Source organism: Nematolebias whitei, chromosome 17 (assembly GCF_014905685.2).
Source record: "Nematolebias whitei isolate Nwh7 chromosome 17, NemWhi1, whole genome shotgun sequence".
Lineage (NCBI taxonomy): Eukaryota > Metazoa > Chordata > Actinopteri > Cyprinodontiformes > Rivulidae > Nematolebias > Nematolebias whitei.
In genome coordinates, this window is record NC_056514.1 from 3603175 (window position 1) to 3624280 (window position 21106).

The 21106-nt window shown below is 43.0% G+C and overlaps 1 protein-coding gene across 1 annotated transcript in view; it reads right to left on the bottom strand.

Annotated features, from left to right (window-relative positions):
- lrrc45 (leucine rich repeat containing 45) overlaps positions 1–21106 on the bottom strand; it is a 108785-nt gene that overhangs the window by 61250 nt on the left and 26429 nt on the right. Inside the window, exons 9-11 of the mRNA XM_037691552.1 lie at positions 14616–14693; positions 14400–14511; positions 14250–14320 (exon numbers count right to left, since the gene is read on the bottom strand). Of these exons, the coding sequence (XP_037547480.1) occupies positions 14250–14320; positions 14400–14511; positions 14616–14693 (261 nt within the window). The remainder of the gene's footprint in view (positions 1–14249; positions 14321–14399; positions 14512–14615; positions 14694–21106) is intronic.

Genomic DNA, 21106 nt, shown 5'->3' on the forward strand with positions numbered 1-21106 from the left:
GACTGTATCACCGGTCTAACTTGTGTGACTGGTGGTGCAGACTGGTCAAGGCCTGCCCCTACCGCCCATGGTGGGGGTGGGGGTGGCTGATAAGGGTTGGTAGGAGGAGGTGCATATTGGTGCAGACCTGTCCCCGCCCTCCGAGATGGGGGTGGAGAGGACTGCCTGGTGTCAGGAGGAAGAGGTGCATACCGGTGCAGGTCTGTCCCCACCGCCCGAGATGGGGGTGGAGGTGACTGCCTGGTGTCAGGAGGAAGAGGTGCAAGTGGGTGTAGACCCGTCCTTATCCCCCGGGTTGGGGGTGTTGAAACGGGGCTAAGGGGAGGAGGTGCAACAGCATCTGTCTGGGGCGGTTGTAGCTGACCCCGTTTGATTCTCAGATCAGCTTGCTCCATTACAGAAATCCATTCTGTAGCTGTAGCTAAATTCTCCTCACAAGCTGCCAGACGCTCATTTGTTGACTGATTTTCACCTTGTAAAGTCAGCCAACTCCGGGTTATTAACCCCTTTTCTGCCTTGCAATCGGCCAGCTCCCTTAAAGCGGTTTGCAACTGTGCTTGTAACTTATCGTTATCTGCACACGCGTCTTGGTACGCTCGTTCCTTATCCGCAATCTTCTCCTCATATGATCGAGCCTGTTCTGACAGATCTCTCTTTGAGAGGTCCTTATCAGTTTGAATCTTTTGTTTCAGCAACTCAGATTCACTTATCAGCTCGGCACACTTCTCCTCATATGATCGAGCCTGTTCTGACAGCTCTCTCTGTGAGAGGTCTTCAGCAGCCTCAAGGTGTTGCTTCAGCGACTCAGATTCAATCATCAATTCGTCACACCTCTCTTTTTCAGACTTATATCTGTTGAACAGCACGCCCTTTTCTACCACCAATCGGTCTAATTCCGCCTTCAGAAGCAGAGAGATTTTTGCTAACCGTACGCGGCTTGATTTTGTGTCCTCCTTCACTGTAGCTGCTTTTGATAAACTCTGCAGCTCCTCATATCTTTGATCGTCATCAAGGTCTTGCAATTCATCCAATTGTTTACCAATAATTGAATTTGTTAAAATGTGTAACGCTGTCTGAACAGCATCTCCGGATTGTAAGGGGTCAGTGTTTACCTCTTCGTCCTCCATTATCTGCTATTTAGAAACTAAACAGAAGATGTAAATGTTTAGGTAGTAAAATAAAATCAGAAGAGTTTCTCTCTACTGATGTATTTACGTTTATTTAGTGAGTTTACAATTAAACGTGCGTTATCTTCTAGCAAATGAGTAAATTTTTTCCAACTTTGTGAATATCTGTAACTGTATCTTAATTAAAAGTTTCTAAATTTTTATTATGTACCTGTTTCTCAAGGATTTATCAGTGAATAAAAATTTGTTTGGTAAATGCTCCCTGCATAAATACCTTCATAACTTTTAAAAATGCAAGATAACAGTGTTTATTCAGCTTTGAGGAAGTTTGTTAACCCAAAAATTGCCTTACAGAAAAATAAAACGTTTAATTTCACTCTTTACCTAAAAACGAAGTGAAACCTGTGATCCCACGTCTCCTCCACAAGATGTCAGTACAAGCTCAACAATTTTAACTCCTACACTGTTTGTGTTGTCCACTAGGGGAGCTACAACTTCCTGTGGCGTTCGGTTGACATCCTGTTGTTAGCCGCTTAGCTTAAAGTTAGCTTCGGCTAAACCCGGTTAAAATCAACGTTTCTGAACGAATTTTTTACACAAACGTGGCGTAGTTTTAGCGATTAGACCTCGAAGACTTAAACACCGTGTCAGAACACAGCTTTGCAGCGCTTTTCAGCTTTAAAAAGCTGATTTTATTTCCCTATGAAAACGAATTTTCACTTCCGGGTGGCGTGATTGACACGTCCCTCATCCAATGACAACGTTACACACGGTCTTTTTCAACCAATGAAAAGCATTAGCAACAACCAGCATGTTAGATTCAGCCTGAAACTTTTTCATCACTTATCGTCTTTTAAACCATCAAAATGCACTTTTTCTGTTAAAAATTGTAACGAATCAACTCCCTGAGCTGCACAGAGAACGGCGCTCCGTGACAAAACGTCTTTCTAGCTATTTAAAACAACTCGTTCGAACCTCCAGAACCGAGCCGGTCCACAACCGAACCGGACCAGAACAGCGTCTGGAACACAGTTTAAACAGAATAAAGCGTTTCCACAGCTCAAAGCCAGCTTATGTTACACAAACAGACGTACAAGTCAGCTTTATAAAGACTCAATGACACAATTTCAGCTTTTAAAACATTGCCAGCGTAACACAAGCGCGCAGCTCCAATTGCGCTGCGTAAAGACGCACGGTTTCAGCACAGCTGATAAACTGTTATTTCACAACCTTGCCAACATGAAAATCAATGTGTACACGGTTACAGTCCATTTAGGAGCGCGTAGCGGGCCACCAGTTTGTAGATGAACAGATGCTCAGATATATTCATCATTTAACGCGGGTTCCTCATTTTTCTGGACTGAATAAAACGTGCATTGAATTTAAGGAAATGCAAACGTGAGACGTCATTTAGATTTGACCCATCAAAATGAATGCGGTCATTTATTTACAGAATCAAATTTAACATCAAACATGTACATTAATTTGGCAAATTATGAACATAACAACAAAGCAATCAATCAGGAAAAATCATACGGCCATGATTTTTCCGTTGCTGCACCAAAGACATTTATGAAAACTGTACAACTATGATCTTTTACCCACATGAATGTGGGTGAGCATTTTACACAGACATTTCTAAAATATCTGGAAGAATTTCTACTTGAGAGAAAAGTTTAGAGATGAAAGAAGTTTAGAGGGAATAAAAGATGGTATGGGAGGGAAGAAATGTGTTCACCAGAATCGACACTCTCCGGCTTTCTTCAGCTTTTCCTTACAGTACACTTAGGTGATGAAATCGGCTCCTTTACCTGGAGATGTCTCAGGTGAGATTCCGTTTAACGCACCCTTTCAGCGTCTCAGTAGGATGCTGTTACTCGTCCGAAGTAATGGCGAGGCTCTGTTCGACACATATTCACCTCAGTGGAAAATGTTATAATCCCATGGAACTCGGAAGAGCTCTGTTGTCAGGATCATCCCGTCTCTCACAGAACTGGTTGGACTGTGTATCCAGCAGAACTCCAACAGCACTCCATCAGAACTTCAACAGAACCAAGACTCTAGTAGACCAGGAAGTACTGACATTTTAAAGAGCTGTTTCCCGGTTCACTTTTGGGAGTATTACCATTGGTCAGAACCGACCAGACGGGGTGTGTGTTGTGACGTAAGAGGTTAGACGAAAAACAAGAATTGTTATGGAAAGATCAGAAATGTTCTCACAGACAGAGAGAGTTTTGATTTGGCGTGTTTCAGAAACAGGTGCAAAACATCTATATTTACGTCTGAGAGGATTCTAAAACATGACAGTTTTAACATAACAACTTGTTTTTCGTTTGACTCCAACCTTGGGAACGCACACACTTGCTCATTCAAAGGCAGAAATCAGAAAATGCATAAACTCTGTAACAGCTTTGACATGAGAATAAAAATCATTACTCAGTTAATAAAATTGATTAGTTCACTGCAACATCTAAAATGGTTTGAACTAAGACACTTTGATTATCAACATTTGAAAAATAGTAATGATAATAAAAGAGAGTGTTCTTCTCACTTGAATCTTCAAGAAAGAAAGTCTCAGGATGGGTGAACCTGTATTTATGTATTCAAATACATGAAATGACAGTTCCTGTCCCACAAGGTTCTAAAGGTCAAGAGTTTTGACCTTAGACTTAGTTTCGACGTAGGCCTAGTCCACTACAACAACAAGGTCCTGGTGGCTGTCCATGACAGTGGCAACGTTGTTGTTTGTGTCACCTTGATTTGTCTGAACCGTTACCACGGGTGTAGCTGTTTCTGAGGTTTCAGTTTGTGACGGGTCACCGTCGGTGACATGTGAGTGTACCCCCCTTTTTCTGATGAGGGGCTGTCAGAGTTTACAACAACAACGTCATGGTGACTGTCTGTGTCAGCAGTAACGGTGTTGTTTGTGTGTTATGATTCACCAGCAATGATATTGCCACACAACGCGTCAGGTTGTTTGTCTGTGGCAATACCTCTCAACATTTCCAAGAACCGACACACACTCTCTGTCTCGTCTGAGCTCAGAGGTCCGGGGCTCTTATCCTGGACCCGCTGCTGTTTCTCTTTCGTCTCAGGCTGTCCAGGCCGACGTGGAGGGGGAGCAGGCCCCCTCCTCTGGGTTCCTGGTGGGATCCCTGGTGGTATGGGTTACCTTGGGTGCCATACTTTTTACTCTTAGGACGTGCGCCCCCTTCTGGTACATTCGTTCATCCTCTGGTTTCTTGGGAAACCATTTAGGATCTCGTCTGAACCAGGGGGAACTCACCTGTTGTGGTTTGGCAGATGGGAAATCTCGTTTCCTCTCGCCTTTCTTGGGAGGGGGAGCTGAAGCTCTCGTCCCTTCCAATTCTAATGACTGGGAAGGAATCCTCTCACCTGGGAATACCTCAATGGGTGTTTTGGCCTGTGAACGGGCCTCAAAGACATTCACAGCACAATTTTTCATCTCACTGATGGCTTTTTCTTTGACATTAGCCATCATCTGCACTGACGTCCTTATGTCAGGGTGGAGATTTCTGCTGAAAACGAACTTAACGCCTCCTCCTCCTCCATGCCGGTTTCGTTCCTGTAACCAAAATAAGCCTGCAAAATTCTCTAATAATATGCCCTTGGGTGCTCATTCTTACCTTGCATGACCTTGTCGGCAGCTGGATAACCGCCAGGTCCCACGCAAGGGGTATACTCTTTAATTAGAGCAGCACATAACAGGCTGTAATCCTTACTTATGGCATCTGGTTGACGCTCAATAAAGGAAAACACCATCCTGGCTGAAGTGAGCCTGATCAAACCTATTTTATCCTCAACTGTAGCGTTCGGATAGCTTCCCAGTTGGAAGTCAAGGTCTTGCAGATAGGCCTTAGTGTCGGTCGAACCCAACGGCCTTGGCTCGAAGCGTTGGACATATTTCGCTATTTTTTGCAATACCGCTATTGAGAGCGGAGGATGAGGGCTTAGTGGAGGCGGAACAAAGTAATCACGTGGAGGTGGCATAAGGAGATTTTGTGTAGGAGGTACAACAAAATCACCCTGAGGTGGTGATGGTTGAACTGGACTCTGACCCAGTTTGTCTTCGAGTTCCAGACATCTTTTCCCCTCGTCAGAGATTTTATTTGTGGTTGCGGCAAGTTTTGCCTCACAGGCCATTAACAGTTCACGTGATGTATGACACTCACTTTGTAAACGCACGCCTTGTTGGACTAATGCCGCTCTTTCCAATTTGCACTCGTCCAGAGATTTTGATTGTAGCTACAACTGTTGGTACAGAATATCATTGTCTGAACACAGCGTTTGGTACTCTAACCCTCCTTCACGTAGCTTTTCCTCATATGAGGCTGCTTGCAACAACAACTGAGCTTGTGAGAACTCCTCACGTTGTAATTCTTCCTTCCAGGTAATACTCCTCACGTGTTGTTGCGCGGTCCTCTGTCTCGCGCATCAAATTTATTTCAAGGGCTTCTCCCCTGCTGGCCTCCAGGTAATATTCAGCTTTTAGCAAGAGTGCTATTTTAGCTAGTTGCTCGTAGCCTGACTTTTTTATGGCTGCAGAAGTGACACTGCCTGCCACTTCCTTAAGTTTGTCGAGTAAATCTGTTGAGTTCATGCATTCCATCTGGTCACCATATGGAGATAAGGAATCTGTGAGCAGCATCAAAGCTCTCTCAAGCCAGTCCTTCTTAACACCACTTGGAGAAGGATTAGCATTATCAGCTTTTGTTGAATCTGCCATGGTTGTATTTACTGTTCAGCAAAACGTATCCGGTTAAACCGTCGCAATCTTAGAGTTTTTCAACAGGTAAAGGTTTTTATTTAAGTGAGCAGCGAGTTTCACACACTAATCAGCTCTGCGGTTCCATCAACAGTACTGTTATAAGCCAACTTTTCAATAATTGGGCACCTGTTTTAGGTTTTACCCCATTCATGAATATTATAAGTAAATGCCTCCTGTGGCAGTGTTACTTAATATGAGCTTAATTCTAACAGATACAAGGAACCAGGCTATTCCAGTGTTTATTTACTCAAATGCACTTAAAATTCATAAACCTGCAATTTTTACTAAAAGTCTGACAGCAACTTCGCAGTTTTAAACGCTCTTTAAGCAGTTTAATTTACCAGAATTTACTATTTAAAACAGTAACTCATAACCCAAGCGTGATTAACATTTTATTTACCCACATGCTTCTTTTTAGAAATAAATGAAAAGCGAGTTTGCAGCTTTCAGTTCTGAAAAACTGTTGTACTCTGTTTTCCACAGCAGGTGGTGGTGCAAGCTTATTTTTACCAAAGGGTGACTGTAGCTACACGTCTTCGACGGTAGGAGTCACTGACGACTTCCTGTGAACCGTCCTGTTGACATCCGTTCGTTAGTCATTAGCTTCGATTAGCAACGGACGAACACGGTCCAAATCAGCATTTATAGATGGATTTAAAGCTTGAACGTGGCGTCGCTTCAAAAACACGCTCTTTAGGCATAAATTCATCAGGTTAGGACCAAGTTTAGGGCTTTATTCAGCTTTCTTAACCACTAAAGAAGACTCCGTTTAAAACGAGCTTCATTTACGGGTCACGTGACTTTACAGATACGTGGACCTCGGGGTGGGCTTTATGCACTGACGCCAGCGTGAGTGGACGTACACAGCGTTACGTCACCAGCTTCTCAGCAAATCAGAACGTTTCACACAGCGGTCCTCGACAAATCACAGCTCGTGTGTACCTGTGTAAGCTAACTGTTAGCTTCAACAGTCCGGAGATAATTTCACCCATTAACGCTTCGAAAATGCAGAAATTAACAGTGGAAAGTAGCGAATCAGCACAGAAGCAGCTTTCTGAGTCGGCGCTCAGTTTCACAGACAGCGTCTCACCATTTAAAACACGACTCGTTCGAGTCCAATAATCAGAACCGGGTCAGAACCGAAGAACCACCGATTATGATGTAAGTTTGTTTTCTCAGTCATCCAGGTATATAACAACAAAAAAGGTTGAATCATGTCATCTGGACTTCGTCAAAAACGAAACTTTGTGTTTTTGAAACCATTAGTGAAAAGGCCAGACTTCAGGGGTATCTGAGGCAGGCTTGAAACACAAGAGTCAGGGTGGCTTCTGGGTAATACCAGATGGCTAGGCCTCAGACTGACGAAGCCTCTTGGATGAGGGGCGAAACGTTTCTTTTTAACAAAAAAACGAAGTCCAGATGACATGATTCAACCTTTTTTGTTGTTATATACCTGGATGACTGAGAAAACAAACTTTGTATTTTCATAATAGTTTCATTTATTTTGTGAACAAACATGCTCCTTTTCGTCAGTTCAGAATAAAGGGACAAGACAGCCCCTGGTTTACTCCAGAGCTAGCTGACCTCCTGCACGGAGAGATCATCTTTGGGCCACAGCGAGAAAATCTGACTCTGACACTGATTGGTTGAGTTTTCGACAGATGAGGAATAAATGTACAACTGCTGCCAAAGCAGCAAAACACAACTATTTCTTATCTCAGACCTCCAAAAATCTAAATGACCCCAACAGATTCTGGAAAACCATCAAATCTCTCTCAGGCAGCCCCCAATCATCTGACCTCCCATCACAACTTCTCATTAACTCTGTTCCTGTGTCAAATAAGCACGAGATCCTGAACTGTTTCAACAAACATTTTGTTGCTTCTAGTTCTTTATTTGACACAGTTACTAATGGAAAATCAGCCATTTCACTTAATAATCAAACTTCTACAAATCAAATCCCTCCTACAAGTCAATCCTCAGTTAATCACACCTTCTCTTTTTCTCCATTCTCAGTCAGTGAGGTCAATAAACTGTTAAAAGATCTTGATCCTAAAAAATCTGCAGGTCCAGATGAACTTCCACCTTATTTCTTAAGGCTGGCTGCTCATATCATCACAGTCCCTGTGACCCACATCTTCAATCTCTCCATAAGACAAAACTCCATCCCAGACACTTGAAAAACAGCCTTTGTTCTTCCTTTGCTGAAGGGAGGTGACCCCACCTCACTGAACAACCATCGACCAATCTCTAAACTCTACATTTTAGCCAAGGTTCTAGAAAAACTGATAAACTCTCAAATCAAAAATTACCTGGACTCATTTAACATCTTACCTCCCCATCAATCTGGTTTCAGGAAGCAACACAGCACAACCACTGCCTCACTGAAGGTTCTTAATGATGTTGTTGAAGCAATGGATGCTAAGGATTATTGTGCTGCACTTTTCTTAGACCTGTCTAAAGATTCTGACTCTGTGGATTAGAACATCTTGTGTCATAAACTCTCAGAAATTGGTTTCTCAGAACACACCATTGGTTGGTTCTCTAACTATCTTTCAGACCGGAGGCAATGTGTTCAACATAATGGTACTTCCTCCAGTTATTTAACAGTCAACAATGGTGTACCACAAGGCTCAGTCTTAGGACCCACCCTCTTTACAATCTACATACATAATGTAGGTAAAAACATCCCTAATGCATCCATACATTTCGATGCTGATGACACAGTTGTTTATTGTTGAGCTAAAACTGTTAAGGCTTTCCAGCTTTTGAAATCTGCATTCAACAACATCCAGACAGATTTGTTCCGCCTCAAACTTGTCCTAAATGCCGACAAAACCAAAGGGATGCTTTTTTCAAATAGGAAGTTGGTCCCAGCAGTTCTTCCTCCGATTTTATCCTCAAATGGTGTCCCGATTAAGTTTGTTGATTCCTATAAATATTTGGGTATCTTCGTTGACTCGCATCTCTCTTTTAAGCTTCATGTGGAAAACTTGGTAAAGAAACTGAAAGTTAAACTGGGTTTCTTATTCAGAAACAGATCCTGTCTAACCCTGAATGCTAGGAAACTCCTTGTATCTGTGACTTTCCTTCCCTCCATTGATTACGGTGACATTAATTACATGAACGCTCCTACAAGAAACCTGCAGATGTTGGATGCTGTCTATCATGGTGCACTAAGATTCATAACTGGCTGTGATTATCATACCCACCACTGCACCCTGCATTCACTGGTTAACTAGACATCATTAACTTCACGCAGACTCTCTCACTGATACATTTTCATCTTTAAATCACTTCTTGGTCTGCAGCCTTCATACATCTCCTCATACATGTCTCTGTGTGAGTGCAGCTACAGCGTGCGCTCTCAGGACATTATTACCTGCAGTGTTCCCTCAGTGAGGACTGAACTAGGCAAAAGGACCTGCTCCTACTCCGCTCCTGTTTCCTGGAATATCTTACAAAAAGATTTGAAGCTCTCGACCTTGACCTCTCTAAGTGGCTTTAAGAAACTTTTGGACTCCTGGCAGGGACCAATGCAGACATGTTCCTGTTTTTAGTTTTCTACATTCGCCTTAGAATCTAGCTGTTTTTTGTTACCTTTTTTAAGCCATCCTATATGTTTAAAAAAAACAAAAAAACTGGAGTATGACTTTTTTGTAATTTTTTTTGTTGTCACTGTTGTCCATTGTTGTCATCATTCTTTGTTGAAATCAGGTCTCTCTTGTAAATGAGTCCTCGAGGCTCAATGGGATTTACCTGTCTAAATAAAGGTTGAATGAATAAAGGTGTCTACATGTGTACATGCTTGCCTCAGTCACATGGCTAGCTTGGTGCTGTTCTCGTCGGTAACACATAATACATTACTGCATTTTTTTAAACCCCCAAGCTAGCAAAATGAATAAAAAACAAACGTCTTTGGCGACCCATTCCCTAAAATGGTAAATGGTAAATGGACTGTACTTATATAGCGCCTTTCTATCTAATCAAGATACTCAAAGCACTTTACACTACAATCTGTGCCTCATTTACCCATTCATACAGCACTCTACTAGATCTCTACAGAGCTAATTGAACAAATCATTCTAAAGAGACTAATCAGAGCTTTATCACATTCATACATTGATGGGACACACATCAGAGGCGATGAGGGGTTCAGTGTCTTGCCCATGGACACTTCGGCATGTGACTGCTGGTGGATTCTAACCTCCAACTTTTGCATTGGAGGACGACTGCTTTAACCACTCAGCCACAGCCGCCTAACAAACCAGAGGAATCTAGCATGTCTATGCAAGAAGATGATCAACTGCTGGAGATCGTAAATGACAGTGGCCTTAAAAGTATGTTTAAGACAACAACTCTGCCAGTGTTCTGGATTAAAGTCATGGCAGAATAATCTGAGATCGCCACAACAGCACTGAAAACCCTGTTACCATTTACAATATTCTTTCTGTGTGAAGCAAGGTTTTCTGCAGTGACAGCAACCAAAACAAAATTATAGAGCAGACTGGATACTGGACATGAGCAACACACTTCGGATGTCATTGTTTCCCATTACCCCTAGATGGGACTGTCTCGTTGCAGAGAAACAAGCTCAGGACTCCCACTGATTTAGCATTATGGTGAGTTGTATTTTTCATGCACTTTATATTTGTTTTTGTGGTGTATCTTACGTTGAAGTCATGTTTAACCTTTACTATTATGAACAGAGAGTGTAAATACCAGTTTTTATGACGGTCATATCATTTTATTTTGTTGTATTTATCCGCCACATCTTAAAGGCCGGACAATGAAAATACGTGGCAGAAAAAAGGCTGGGGACCACTGAGTTGGTATATAAGATGCTTAATGCTTAATTAGAAGTTCATACTGATAATTATATTGGTGTACCATGTTTTACAATTTTACTCTGCACTGCCTTTTTAAGGCACTTGCGCCTTTACCGGTTTCTGAATAGCCCCGATAGGAAACGGAAAATGGATACATAAAAAACTCAAAGCTACTGTATATATATATATATATATATATATATACACATATATATATATACATATACACATGTATATATATTAGGGATGGGGCCGATCCAGTATCGGTATCGGCCTCCGATACCGGCATAATTTACGTATCGGATTTTTCCGATCCAACCTGCAGAGATTTCCGATCCATGATGCATGTTGGCTTCAAACTATGGAATGGATTTCCTGAACTCCGGCGTGTCTCATGAACCCAGAGTAATAAGACCCGCCTCACATTCAGGAAATCCAGTTCATAGTTTGCAGCCAGCTACAACGTGAGGACTGAGTTAGCAGCACTGTGGATAACAGCTAACAAACTTTTCATCTAAACATGTCGCTGTGTGGAAGTATTTTACACTAAACACCACAAAACAAGACAGCAACGTGCAATGTCTGCAGAGCCACAGTGCCTCATTAAACCACATTAAAGTTAGTTTTATGATGGACATTCGAGCTTCGTGGCTTCAGCGGGGCACTACTCTTTGGTCAAACCGAAAGTGGCAACTCGACCCCAGCCAGCCGCGTCCAATCTGCCCCGCTCAGTCTGCCCGTCTCTGAGGAGGGACAGACTGAGCACGGCTGTCCCAAATCAGGCTGCCTGCTTCGGATTGAACAAGAAAAAAACATCGCTGAAACCACGGAGCTCGAATGTTTACAGAGAAGTTGATAAACTTCATAATTAATGACCAACCACTATCAGTTGTAGAAAATGAAGGATTTCACAGTTTAATACTTGCAGTCAAGATAGTTTATCCTCCAGGAGATATTTATCAGTACAACAGTAGACAATCATAAAACACATGATTTGAAAATTATTTATATTAAAAACATAAACAGCTACATTATAAAGTGATGTAAAATACTAAAAACAGGAACATGTCTGTTGGTTTATGCCATGAACTTAGCAGATGTTCGAAGCCATTTAACATTTAATGTAATTTAATTCATTTATTCATTAATTTAAATGAAACAAAATAAAAAATAAAAAATCATCAAAAAGAAAACATTGAAGGAAAAGAGTGCAGAAAGAAGAAAAAAATTCTTATATCTGCCCCTTATTTAAAAAAATAAAATAAAATAACTAAACAATCACTTAAATTAATCACTTTAATATCCACTTTAAAGCTAGGAATAACAAGTTTTAGCAGAATTTAATTCTAACTTTAAAACTTATCCAACATTATTAAAACTTACCTCAAGTTGCCTTTTTGGACATGCATGCATATATTTGTACAAATTGTACTTGAGAGGAGATTATTACAGCCTCATATAAAATCAATGATGATCATGATATCGGAACTGGATCAGTATCGGCCGATATTCAGATTTACATATCGGGATCGGATCGGAAGTAAAAAAAAGTGTATCGGTGCATCCCTAATATATATATATATTTATACACAGTATATATATATACATACACTACATATATATATATATATATATATGTATATATATTTATATATATACAAACCGGATTCCAAAAAAGTTGGGACACTAACCAAATTGTGAATAAAAACTGAATGCAATGATGTTGAGATGGCAAATGTCAATATTTTATTCGTAATATAACATAGATGACAGCTCAAAAGTTTAATCTGAGTAAATGTAACATTTTAAAGGAAAAATATGTTGATTCAAAATTTCACAGTGTCAACAAATCCCAAAAAAGTTGGGACAAGTAGCAATAAGTGGCTGGAAAAAGGAAATTGAGCATATAACGAACAGCTGGAAGACCAATTAACACTAATTAGGTCAATTGACAACATGATTGGGTATAAAAAGAGCTTCTCAGAGTGTCAGTGTCTCTCAGAAGCCAAGATGGTAAGAGGATCACCAATTCCACCATTGTTGCGCAGAAAGATAGTGCAGCAATACCAGAATGGTGTTACCCAGCGTAAAATAGCAAAGACTTAAGTTATCATCGTCAACCGTTCATAAAATCATCAAAAGATTCAGAGAATCTGGAACAATCGCTGTGCGTAAGGGTCAAGGCCGTAAAACTCTACTGGATGCTCGTGATCTCCGGGCCCTTAAACGTCACTGCACCTCAAACAGGAATGCCACTGTCAAGGAAATAACAGAATGGGCTCAGGAATACTTCCAGAAAGCATTGTCAGTGAACACAATCCACCGTGCCATCCGCCGTTGCCAGCTGAAACTCTACAGTGCAAAGAGGAAGCCATTTCTAAGCAAGCTCGACAAGCTCAGACGTTTGTACTGGGCCAGGGGTCATTTAAAATGGAGTGTGGCAAAATGGAAGACTGTTCTGTGGTCAGATGAGTCACGGTTTGAAGTTCTTTATGGAACACTGGGACGCCATGTCATCCGGACCAGAGAGGACAAGGATAGCCCAAGTTGTTATCAACGCTCCGTTCAGAAGCCCGCATCACTGATGGTATGGGGTTGCATGAGCGCTTGTGGCATGGGCAGCTTGCATGTCTGGAAAGGCACCATTAATGCAGAGAACTATGTTCAGGTTCTAGAACAACATATGCTCCCATCTAGACGTCATCTCTTTCAGGGAAGACCCTGCATTTTTCAACACGATAATGCCAGACCACATTCTGCAGCAATCACAACATCATGGCTACATAGGAGAAGGATCCGGGTACTGAAATGGCCAGCCTGCAGTCCACATCTTTCACCTATAGAGAACATTTGGCGCATCATAAAGAGGAAGGTGCGACAAAGAAGGTCCAAGACGATTGAACAGTTAGAGGCCTGTATTAGACATGAATGGGAGAGCATTCCTATTTCTAAACTTGAGAAACTGGTCTCCTCTGTCCCCAGACGTCTGTTGAGTGTTGTAAGAAGAAGGGGGGATGCCACACAGTGGTAAAAATGGACTTGTCCCAACTTTTTTGGGATTTGTTGACGCCATGATATTTGGAAACAACAGATTTTTCCCTTAAAATGATACATTCTCTCAGTTTAAACTTTTGATCTGTGATTTGTGTTCTATTCTGAATAAAATATTAAAATATTAGATGTTGGCACCTCCACATCATTGCATTCTGTTTTTATTCACAATTTGTTTAGTGTCCCAACTTTTTTGGAATCCGGTTTGTTTATATATATATATATATATATATATATATATATATATATATTGTATGACTTTTTATAACTGTTTATTGTTGTCGCTGTTGTCCATTGTTGTCATCATTCTTTGTTGAAATCAGGTCTCTCTTGTAAATAAGTCCTCAAGGCTCAATGGGATTTACCTGTCTAAATAAAGGTTGAATGAAAAAAAATATATAAAATGTAATTCTATAAAGGTGATACAAGTCTAATAACAAGACAACACAGTACCTCTTGCTGGCGAAGACTTTCTACATCTTCCAGGACTTGCTTGGACCTTCGCTTTTCTGTTTCCAGACGATCTGTGAAACACAATGGAAATGATTTTGGTGCTTTTGTGAAATTCTCTTTGAGCATTTGTAGACCAAATGTTTGCATTACCTTCTGCCTGTGCTAGTCGCATCTTGAGCTCAGCTGTGCTGTTAGTTAATTCCTGCTTCAGCTCAAAGATCTGCTGCTGCTGAGACTTACATCGGCGTTCCATTTCCTCTACCTAACATACATCTGTTACTAATGCAATACCTACATTCATATGTAACAATGTTTACAAGGCAAATTGTTTAAGAACACAACCATTGATTTTATACTAAGTTGTACCTTATTCCTGAGTTGACCATTGCGTTCCATCAAGTTCTGAACTTCTCTGTGGAGCTTTTCCTCTTTGAGTGCACTTTCCTACAGGACAGAAAAGATTTGTCATTAGTTTGAGATAAAAGTACAGTTTACTGACAAGCAAGCATTTTGTTGTTTGGGGTTTTGATTGACATTAACATAAACAAATACAAAAACAAAGTAATTCTTGTATGTAAATCTGCCAAATTGTCAAAATTTTAATGTAACAGCAAAGTCCATCCATCCATCCATTATCTTTACCTGCTTCTTCCATTTTGGGTCACGGGAGTCACCGGTGCCCATGTCCAACAATCAATGTGCGAGGGGCGGGGGACACCCTGGACGGGTCGCAAGTCCATCACAGTGTCACATAAAGGTGATATAGGAATGATTATTTTGATGCTTTTATGTCAATTAATACTTATACTCACTTTTGATGCAGCTTATCTGCCTAAAGTCAGGCCTGTGCTACAGATGTGTTTTGGAGTAATTAAAGTCCTCTGGGGGATGCTCTAACCAGAAGACCTGGCCCATCTTAAGGTTACGGTGACCCAGGGTTTGAAGGACATGTTTTTATGAAGCCATCGCTCTGTTGCACAGACTGCTTTGATGATGGAAAAACATGTTTTAATTAAATCTGTCCTCCTGACAACCATCAAACTTGTTTTTCACTGCTCTCACGCGATCCGGTCAGGGAGAGGTATAAAGGAGGTGTGACAGGCAAGGGAATTTTGGAAGTCTGCTGTGGACTAACGCGTGAGTGCCCGGTGCAGTTTTGATGTGATTCTTCTTTACCCGGGTCGAAAACGACTTCCCGGCCAGTGTCACGGTGAGAGGCTCTTTCATATCAATTTGTGTGTGTAAAGAGTGTACAAGTGTACATGTTTGCTTGGCTGTTTTTTCTGTGGCAGATTAATAAATGACACTATTATTTCTAGCAGAAAACAGTCTCTTTTGATTTATTTCCTTTCGTGTGAATCATTGGGTGCCGATCGTTCACGACCCCTGTTAATTTCATAATACAAAAGGCAAACGAGACAAACAACCATTCACTCTCTCACTCACACCTAGAGACAATTTAGAGTTACCAATCAGCCTAACTTGCATGTTTTCGGTCTGTGGGAGAAAACCAGAGTACCTGGAGAAAACCCACGCATGCACGGAGAGAACATGCAAACTACACCCAGAAAGGCCCCTGGACCGGGATTTGAACCAAGGACCTGCTCGTTGAGAGGCAGCAGCTCTACCAGTTGTGCCACCGGGCTGCCCAAAAACCTTCACATACATTATAAAATGCTAATTAGTAAGTTAACTAAGGAAGCCAGCAGATTCCATTAAATCTCCACTTTTTCGCAACCTCCCATCTTGAACAAGCACAATTGCGACAGTGGAAAGGAAAAACTCCCCTTCATTAACATACATAAACATCGTCCAGTGCCACCATTGTCACATATTTTGGTTATTCTAAATCAAAAGCTGAGTAACAGAATATCCTGATGCATGCTCAATAATCCAGGTAGAAAAATCTAAAAAAGTTAAATCTGGTCCTCTGGACATTAAAAAAAAACCCAAAACAAAGCAAAACAACAAAAAAAAGTAGAAACGTTTCGTCTCTCATCCGAGAGACTTCCTCAGTCTGAGGTGCTGTATTCAGCTCAGTCTCTTAAATAGCGCCTTCTCAGAGTGGATCAACCAGTTTTGCTGCTGACAACCAAAACCAGCTGATCACATGCTCAAGAAGGACCATCAGCCTAACAATGGATCATTAGCACACTGACGGCTGTTTACTATTCACAGAGGGCTGAGTGATACTAGTAATCACAGCATTGTAAGAGGGGGACAATTGAACACGTAGGCCTCCACCCCTGTTTAACAATTTTTTTTTTTTTTTTTTTTCATTTAGCCTTTATTTATCCAGGTTAGTCTCATTGAGCCACGAGAACTCATTTTCAAGAGAGACCTGTTTTAGGGAGCACATGGTGGGGGTTAAGGGCCTTGCTCATGGGCCCAGAGTGGGGCGAATGAGGGTGGGGGCAGGTGTGGGTGTTTCACCTATCCCACCCACAATTTTTTGACGTTGTCGGGGCCGGGGCGTGAACCGGCGATCTTCGGATCACAAGCCCACCTCTCTAACCTCTGCGCCACCACTCCCCCAAATGGACGATGGACGATTTCTTTTCACAAAGATGGCCTCCTTTACTCCTCTCTCAAACCATCGTTCCTCTCTATCCAAGATGTGAACATCTTCATCCCTGAAAGAGTGACCGCTGGCCTGGAGATGAGTGCAGACCTTTCCACAGAACAACTGTGTCAACTCTTGAAACTGTGCCTGCAGTCAACCTACTTCACATATGGGGAGCCACTGTTGGGAAACCGAGGCCAGATGGGATCAGGACGGTGAGCTGGAATGGAGCCTAGAAAAAACCTTCCCGCCGGATCATCCGAACTGGCAGGAAAGGCGCGGGACATAAAAAAGGGTCCCTTAATGTCAGCAGCCTCCTGGATTACGCCGGTCAACCCCAGAGGGTGCCATCGGCCGGGAGCGGTGTGATCGCCGATGCGAAACGAGGTGGGATGAGTTGAGCATTCGCTCAGCCCCCCTCCACCGACACTACGCTCTCCAGAAGGGAATGAGCAGTGGGGCTGCAGTTGAACGCCGCCTGTCCTGGAGGAACCATCCGATTCGCTCCGAGGGTCGGCGATAAGAGGAAAATTACAAGATGGCGTTGTCCAGCGTGTAGCGACCTGTCACTGAGAAATACTCCTCGATGCTTACCTTGAAACAAGACTGCTCGTCAGCTTCTCCTCGGGGAGGAGAGCTCACCGGGACGACCGGAAGTCGACGTGACGGGCCAAGCATTCTTAACAAAGGTTGGTCATCTACACAACTTTCCTTCTTCATTCTTCTGACAGTGCTATTAGCTTGCTGAAGAAAAATGGGAGCCGATTACTTGCTCTTAACGTAATTTTTACGGACTGGATTGGGCCCACACAGCAAGTGGGCGTGGACTAAATTTTTCAGTGCAATGCTTCGCATAACGGGATAAAACCCACTAAGCAACAGCCCTAAAGGATGAAGCCTATATGAAATAGAACTTCCGTTCGTCCGTCCCAGATGATTGTTTATCTGGAAGTGGAGCTAAACTCAACTACAAGAGCCGTTTATCACAGCTGAGAGCCGAAGCTCTATCAGCTCAGCTCCGCCGTGTCAAACTCTGCAGAATTGTGACAGTTCTGCCTGTCATGCGACTCCTGGGACAATGTCAGCGGCCCACATCGTGGTTCTGCTGGGCCTACTTCACATGAGACGCCTTCAGAGATGGTTCGCCCGCCTGCGCATAGATCCTGTGTGCCAGAAGAGGTGGATTATCTTTGTGCCCCTCATCCGTGAGAACTGATCTGAATCACTGGGGAAACCCCCTCATTCTGTCAGAGGGAGTTCCCATCAGCAGGCCTACGTACACGTCTCAGTTTTCACAGACGCGTTCCTGTCAAGCTGGGAGGAATGTGGCTGTCCCAAGCAGTGGGAGCACAGTGGCTGGACCACATGTCGCTTTACATAATAAGCTAGAATGTTTTTCACAGTCTGAAACGTGACTCAGCATTTTACCCCTGCTGCGGGATCAGCATTTTCTGGTCCACACAGACAACAAATGACGGCAGTTTACATAAACTGTCAGGGAGACGTGCACTCAGCCCAACTGTTACGCATCGCAAAACAGCTGTTGTGTTGGGAACACAAAAACCTGCTCTCTGTCAGAGCAGTGTACATTCCCAGTGTCCTGAACAGGCGAGCGGATATCATGTCGAGGGGCGCTCTCCTCCAGGCAGGAAGAGCAATCAGGAGTTACCCAGAAATAGGTCAGCATCTTTGGGTCTGTCCGCTGAACAGATCCGTTTAGAAAAGATGGGCCTACCACAGAATGTGGTGCGTACGTTCAGGGCGCACAAGATGCTTCCACCACAACGCTGTACACATCAAGTGGACAGTTTTTCAGCGCTGGTGCGCAGAGAAAGGCGTGGAGGCCATCTCATGGCCACTAGGTGGCATGCTGTCCTTTCTGCAGCAGCTGATGGACAGAGATCTGGCGTTCAGCACAATTAAAACTTGTGCTGCAGCTATTTCTTCCTGTCACTAGGGCTTCAGTGACAAAACAATGCTTAATCACCCGTTGATGAGGCGTTCCCTGAAAGGTGTACAGAGACACAGACCGGTGTCACGTCCACTAGGTTCACAGTGAGACCTAATGATGGTCCTGTACGCTCTGATCAAAGCACATTCTGAGCTTTTAGATCAGGTTTCACTTAAATTCTGTCATTTAAAACAGCCCTGCTGTTAGCTCTGATGTCGGCAAAGAGAGTGAGTGATTGTCTGCTCTCTCTGTTACTCCCTCATGTCTCAGAATTCAAGCTGACGGCAGTTCAGCTGTACTGCGTTTTAACTCTGCTCTGAAAAGCATCACAAGCTCATTCAGATCGAGAGTGATAACCTTGGATGGGTTTTATCCTCTTCCTCATAATTCTGAGGAGGAAGCAACATCTCACCTCCTTCTGTCCCATTTTTCATGTTACATGGCGCACACGGCCGCAATGCGCCGCTTTCAGCATCTGTTCGTGCATTACTAGGACATCTAAAAAAGTTAAATCTGGTCCTCTGATCACATGCTCAATGCCTTCTTGAGCATGTGATCAGCTGGTTTTGGTTGTCAGCAGCAAAACTGGTTGATCCACTCAGAGAAGGTGCTATTTAAGAGACTGAGCTGAAAACAGCACTTCAGACTGAGGAAGTCTCTCGGATGAGAGACGTAACGTTTCTACATTATTTTTTTGTTGTTTTGCTTTGTTTTGTTTTTTTGAATGTCCAGAGGACCAGATTTAACTTTTTTAGATTTTTCTACCTGGATTATTGAGCATGCATCAGGATATTACTAGGACAGCTCTTCAGGACATCCTCTATCCACCCAGCGCCTCTCACAGTGGTTGTGTGAGGCTATTTCTGAAGTTTACAGTTCATCTGGACTGGATCCTCCACCAGAGGGTTTTCATCCTCCATGGCTCTGCATGGAGGGATGACAGTGGAGAATATTTGTATGGCGGCTGCCTGGTCATCGCCACGTTCAATTATTTGTTTTTATCTACGTGATGTTTCTACTTTCTCCATGACCCATTCTGTTCTCAGGGTTCTGACAGAATGATTATTTGTTTCATGGAGCCTCACTTTTGAGCTCACACCTGCCTGCATGCAGTCGCAGTGTGAGATGTTTATTATCAGTCACAACTTCATGACTGCTGATTTTATCATTATTAACCGGTTCATCCTGAGGAGCTGTTGGTCTGCTCTGTTCATCGTTACACTGTTACAATTCGTATCCTCCGTTGTTCCTATTCACAGCAGCAGGTCTGCTATCTCAGCCTTTTTTTCCGCACCAGAGATCTTCTCTGGTGCGCTCCTGCGCATGGAGCATGCAATTATGCAGCGCGTAATTACGCACACAGAAGGCTGAATGATGCAATGTTTTTTTGTGCAAGCAGGTGCTTCATGTTGCGTCTGAATGGACCCAGTGAGGCATAGACTACATCCTGCTTCGCCTTTAACCCACTAGCGACAGTCTTAAAGGGCGAAGCCTATACGAAATAGAACATTGGTTACGTACTGTAACCTCAGATTCAATGAGTATAGGCGCAGCCCTTTAAGCTCTGGGCCTCACTGGTTCCTAAATGGCTGAAGAAAAAAGCTATTTGGGAGCCGATTACCCGGTCTCACTGTAATTTATATGGACCAGGGGTGAAGTCCACACACAGCAGGTGAGCGTGGACTAAAGTTTTCAGTGCTGCGCTGAGCGCCTAGGGATAAACCCACCAGCGACAGCATTAAAGGGCTACGCCTATACTCATAGAATCTGGGGTTACAGTACGTAACCAACGGTTCAGAATTTAAGATTCTTACATCATCAGGGAATATACTTCATGAAGCACTAGACAGATGACCAGTGACCAGTGATCAGTGACCAGTGACCAATGATCAGTGACCAGTGATCAGTGACCAGTGATCAGTGATCAGTGGCCAGTGATCAGTGATCAGTAGCCAGTGATCAGTGACAAGTGATCGGTGACCAGTGACCAGTGATCAGTGACCAGTGATCAGTGATCAGTGACCAGTGATCAGTGGCCAGTGACCGGTGACCAGTGATCAGTGATCAGTGACCAGTGATCAGTAGCCAGTGATCAGTGACCAGTGATTGGTGACCGGTGATCAGTGATCAGTGACCAGTGATCAGTGATCAGTGGCCAGTGACCAGTGACCAGTGATCAGTGATCAGTGGCCAGTGACCAGTGATCAGTGATCAGTGACCAGTGGCCAGTGGCCAGTGATCAGTGACCAGTGGTCAGTGACCAGTGACCAGTGACCAGTGGCCAGTGATCAGTGCCCAGTGACCAGTGATCAGTGACCAGTGACCAGTGATCAGTGATCAGTG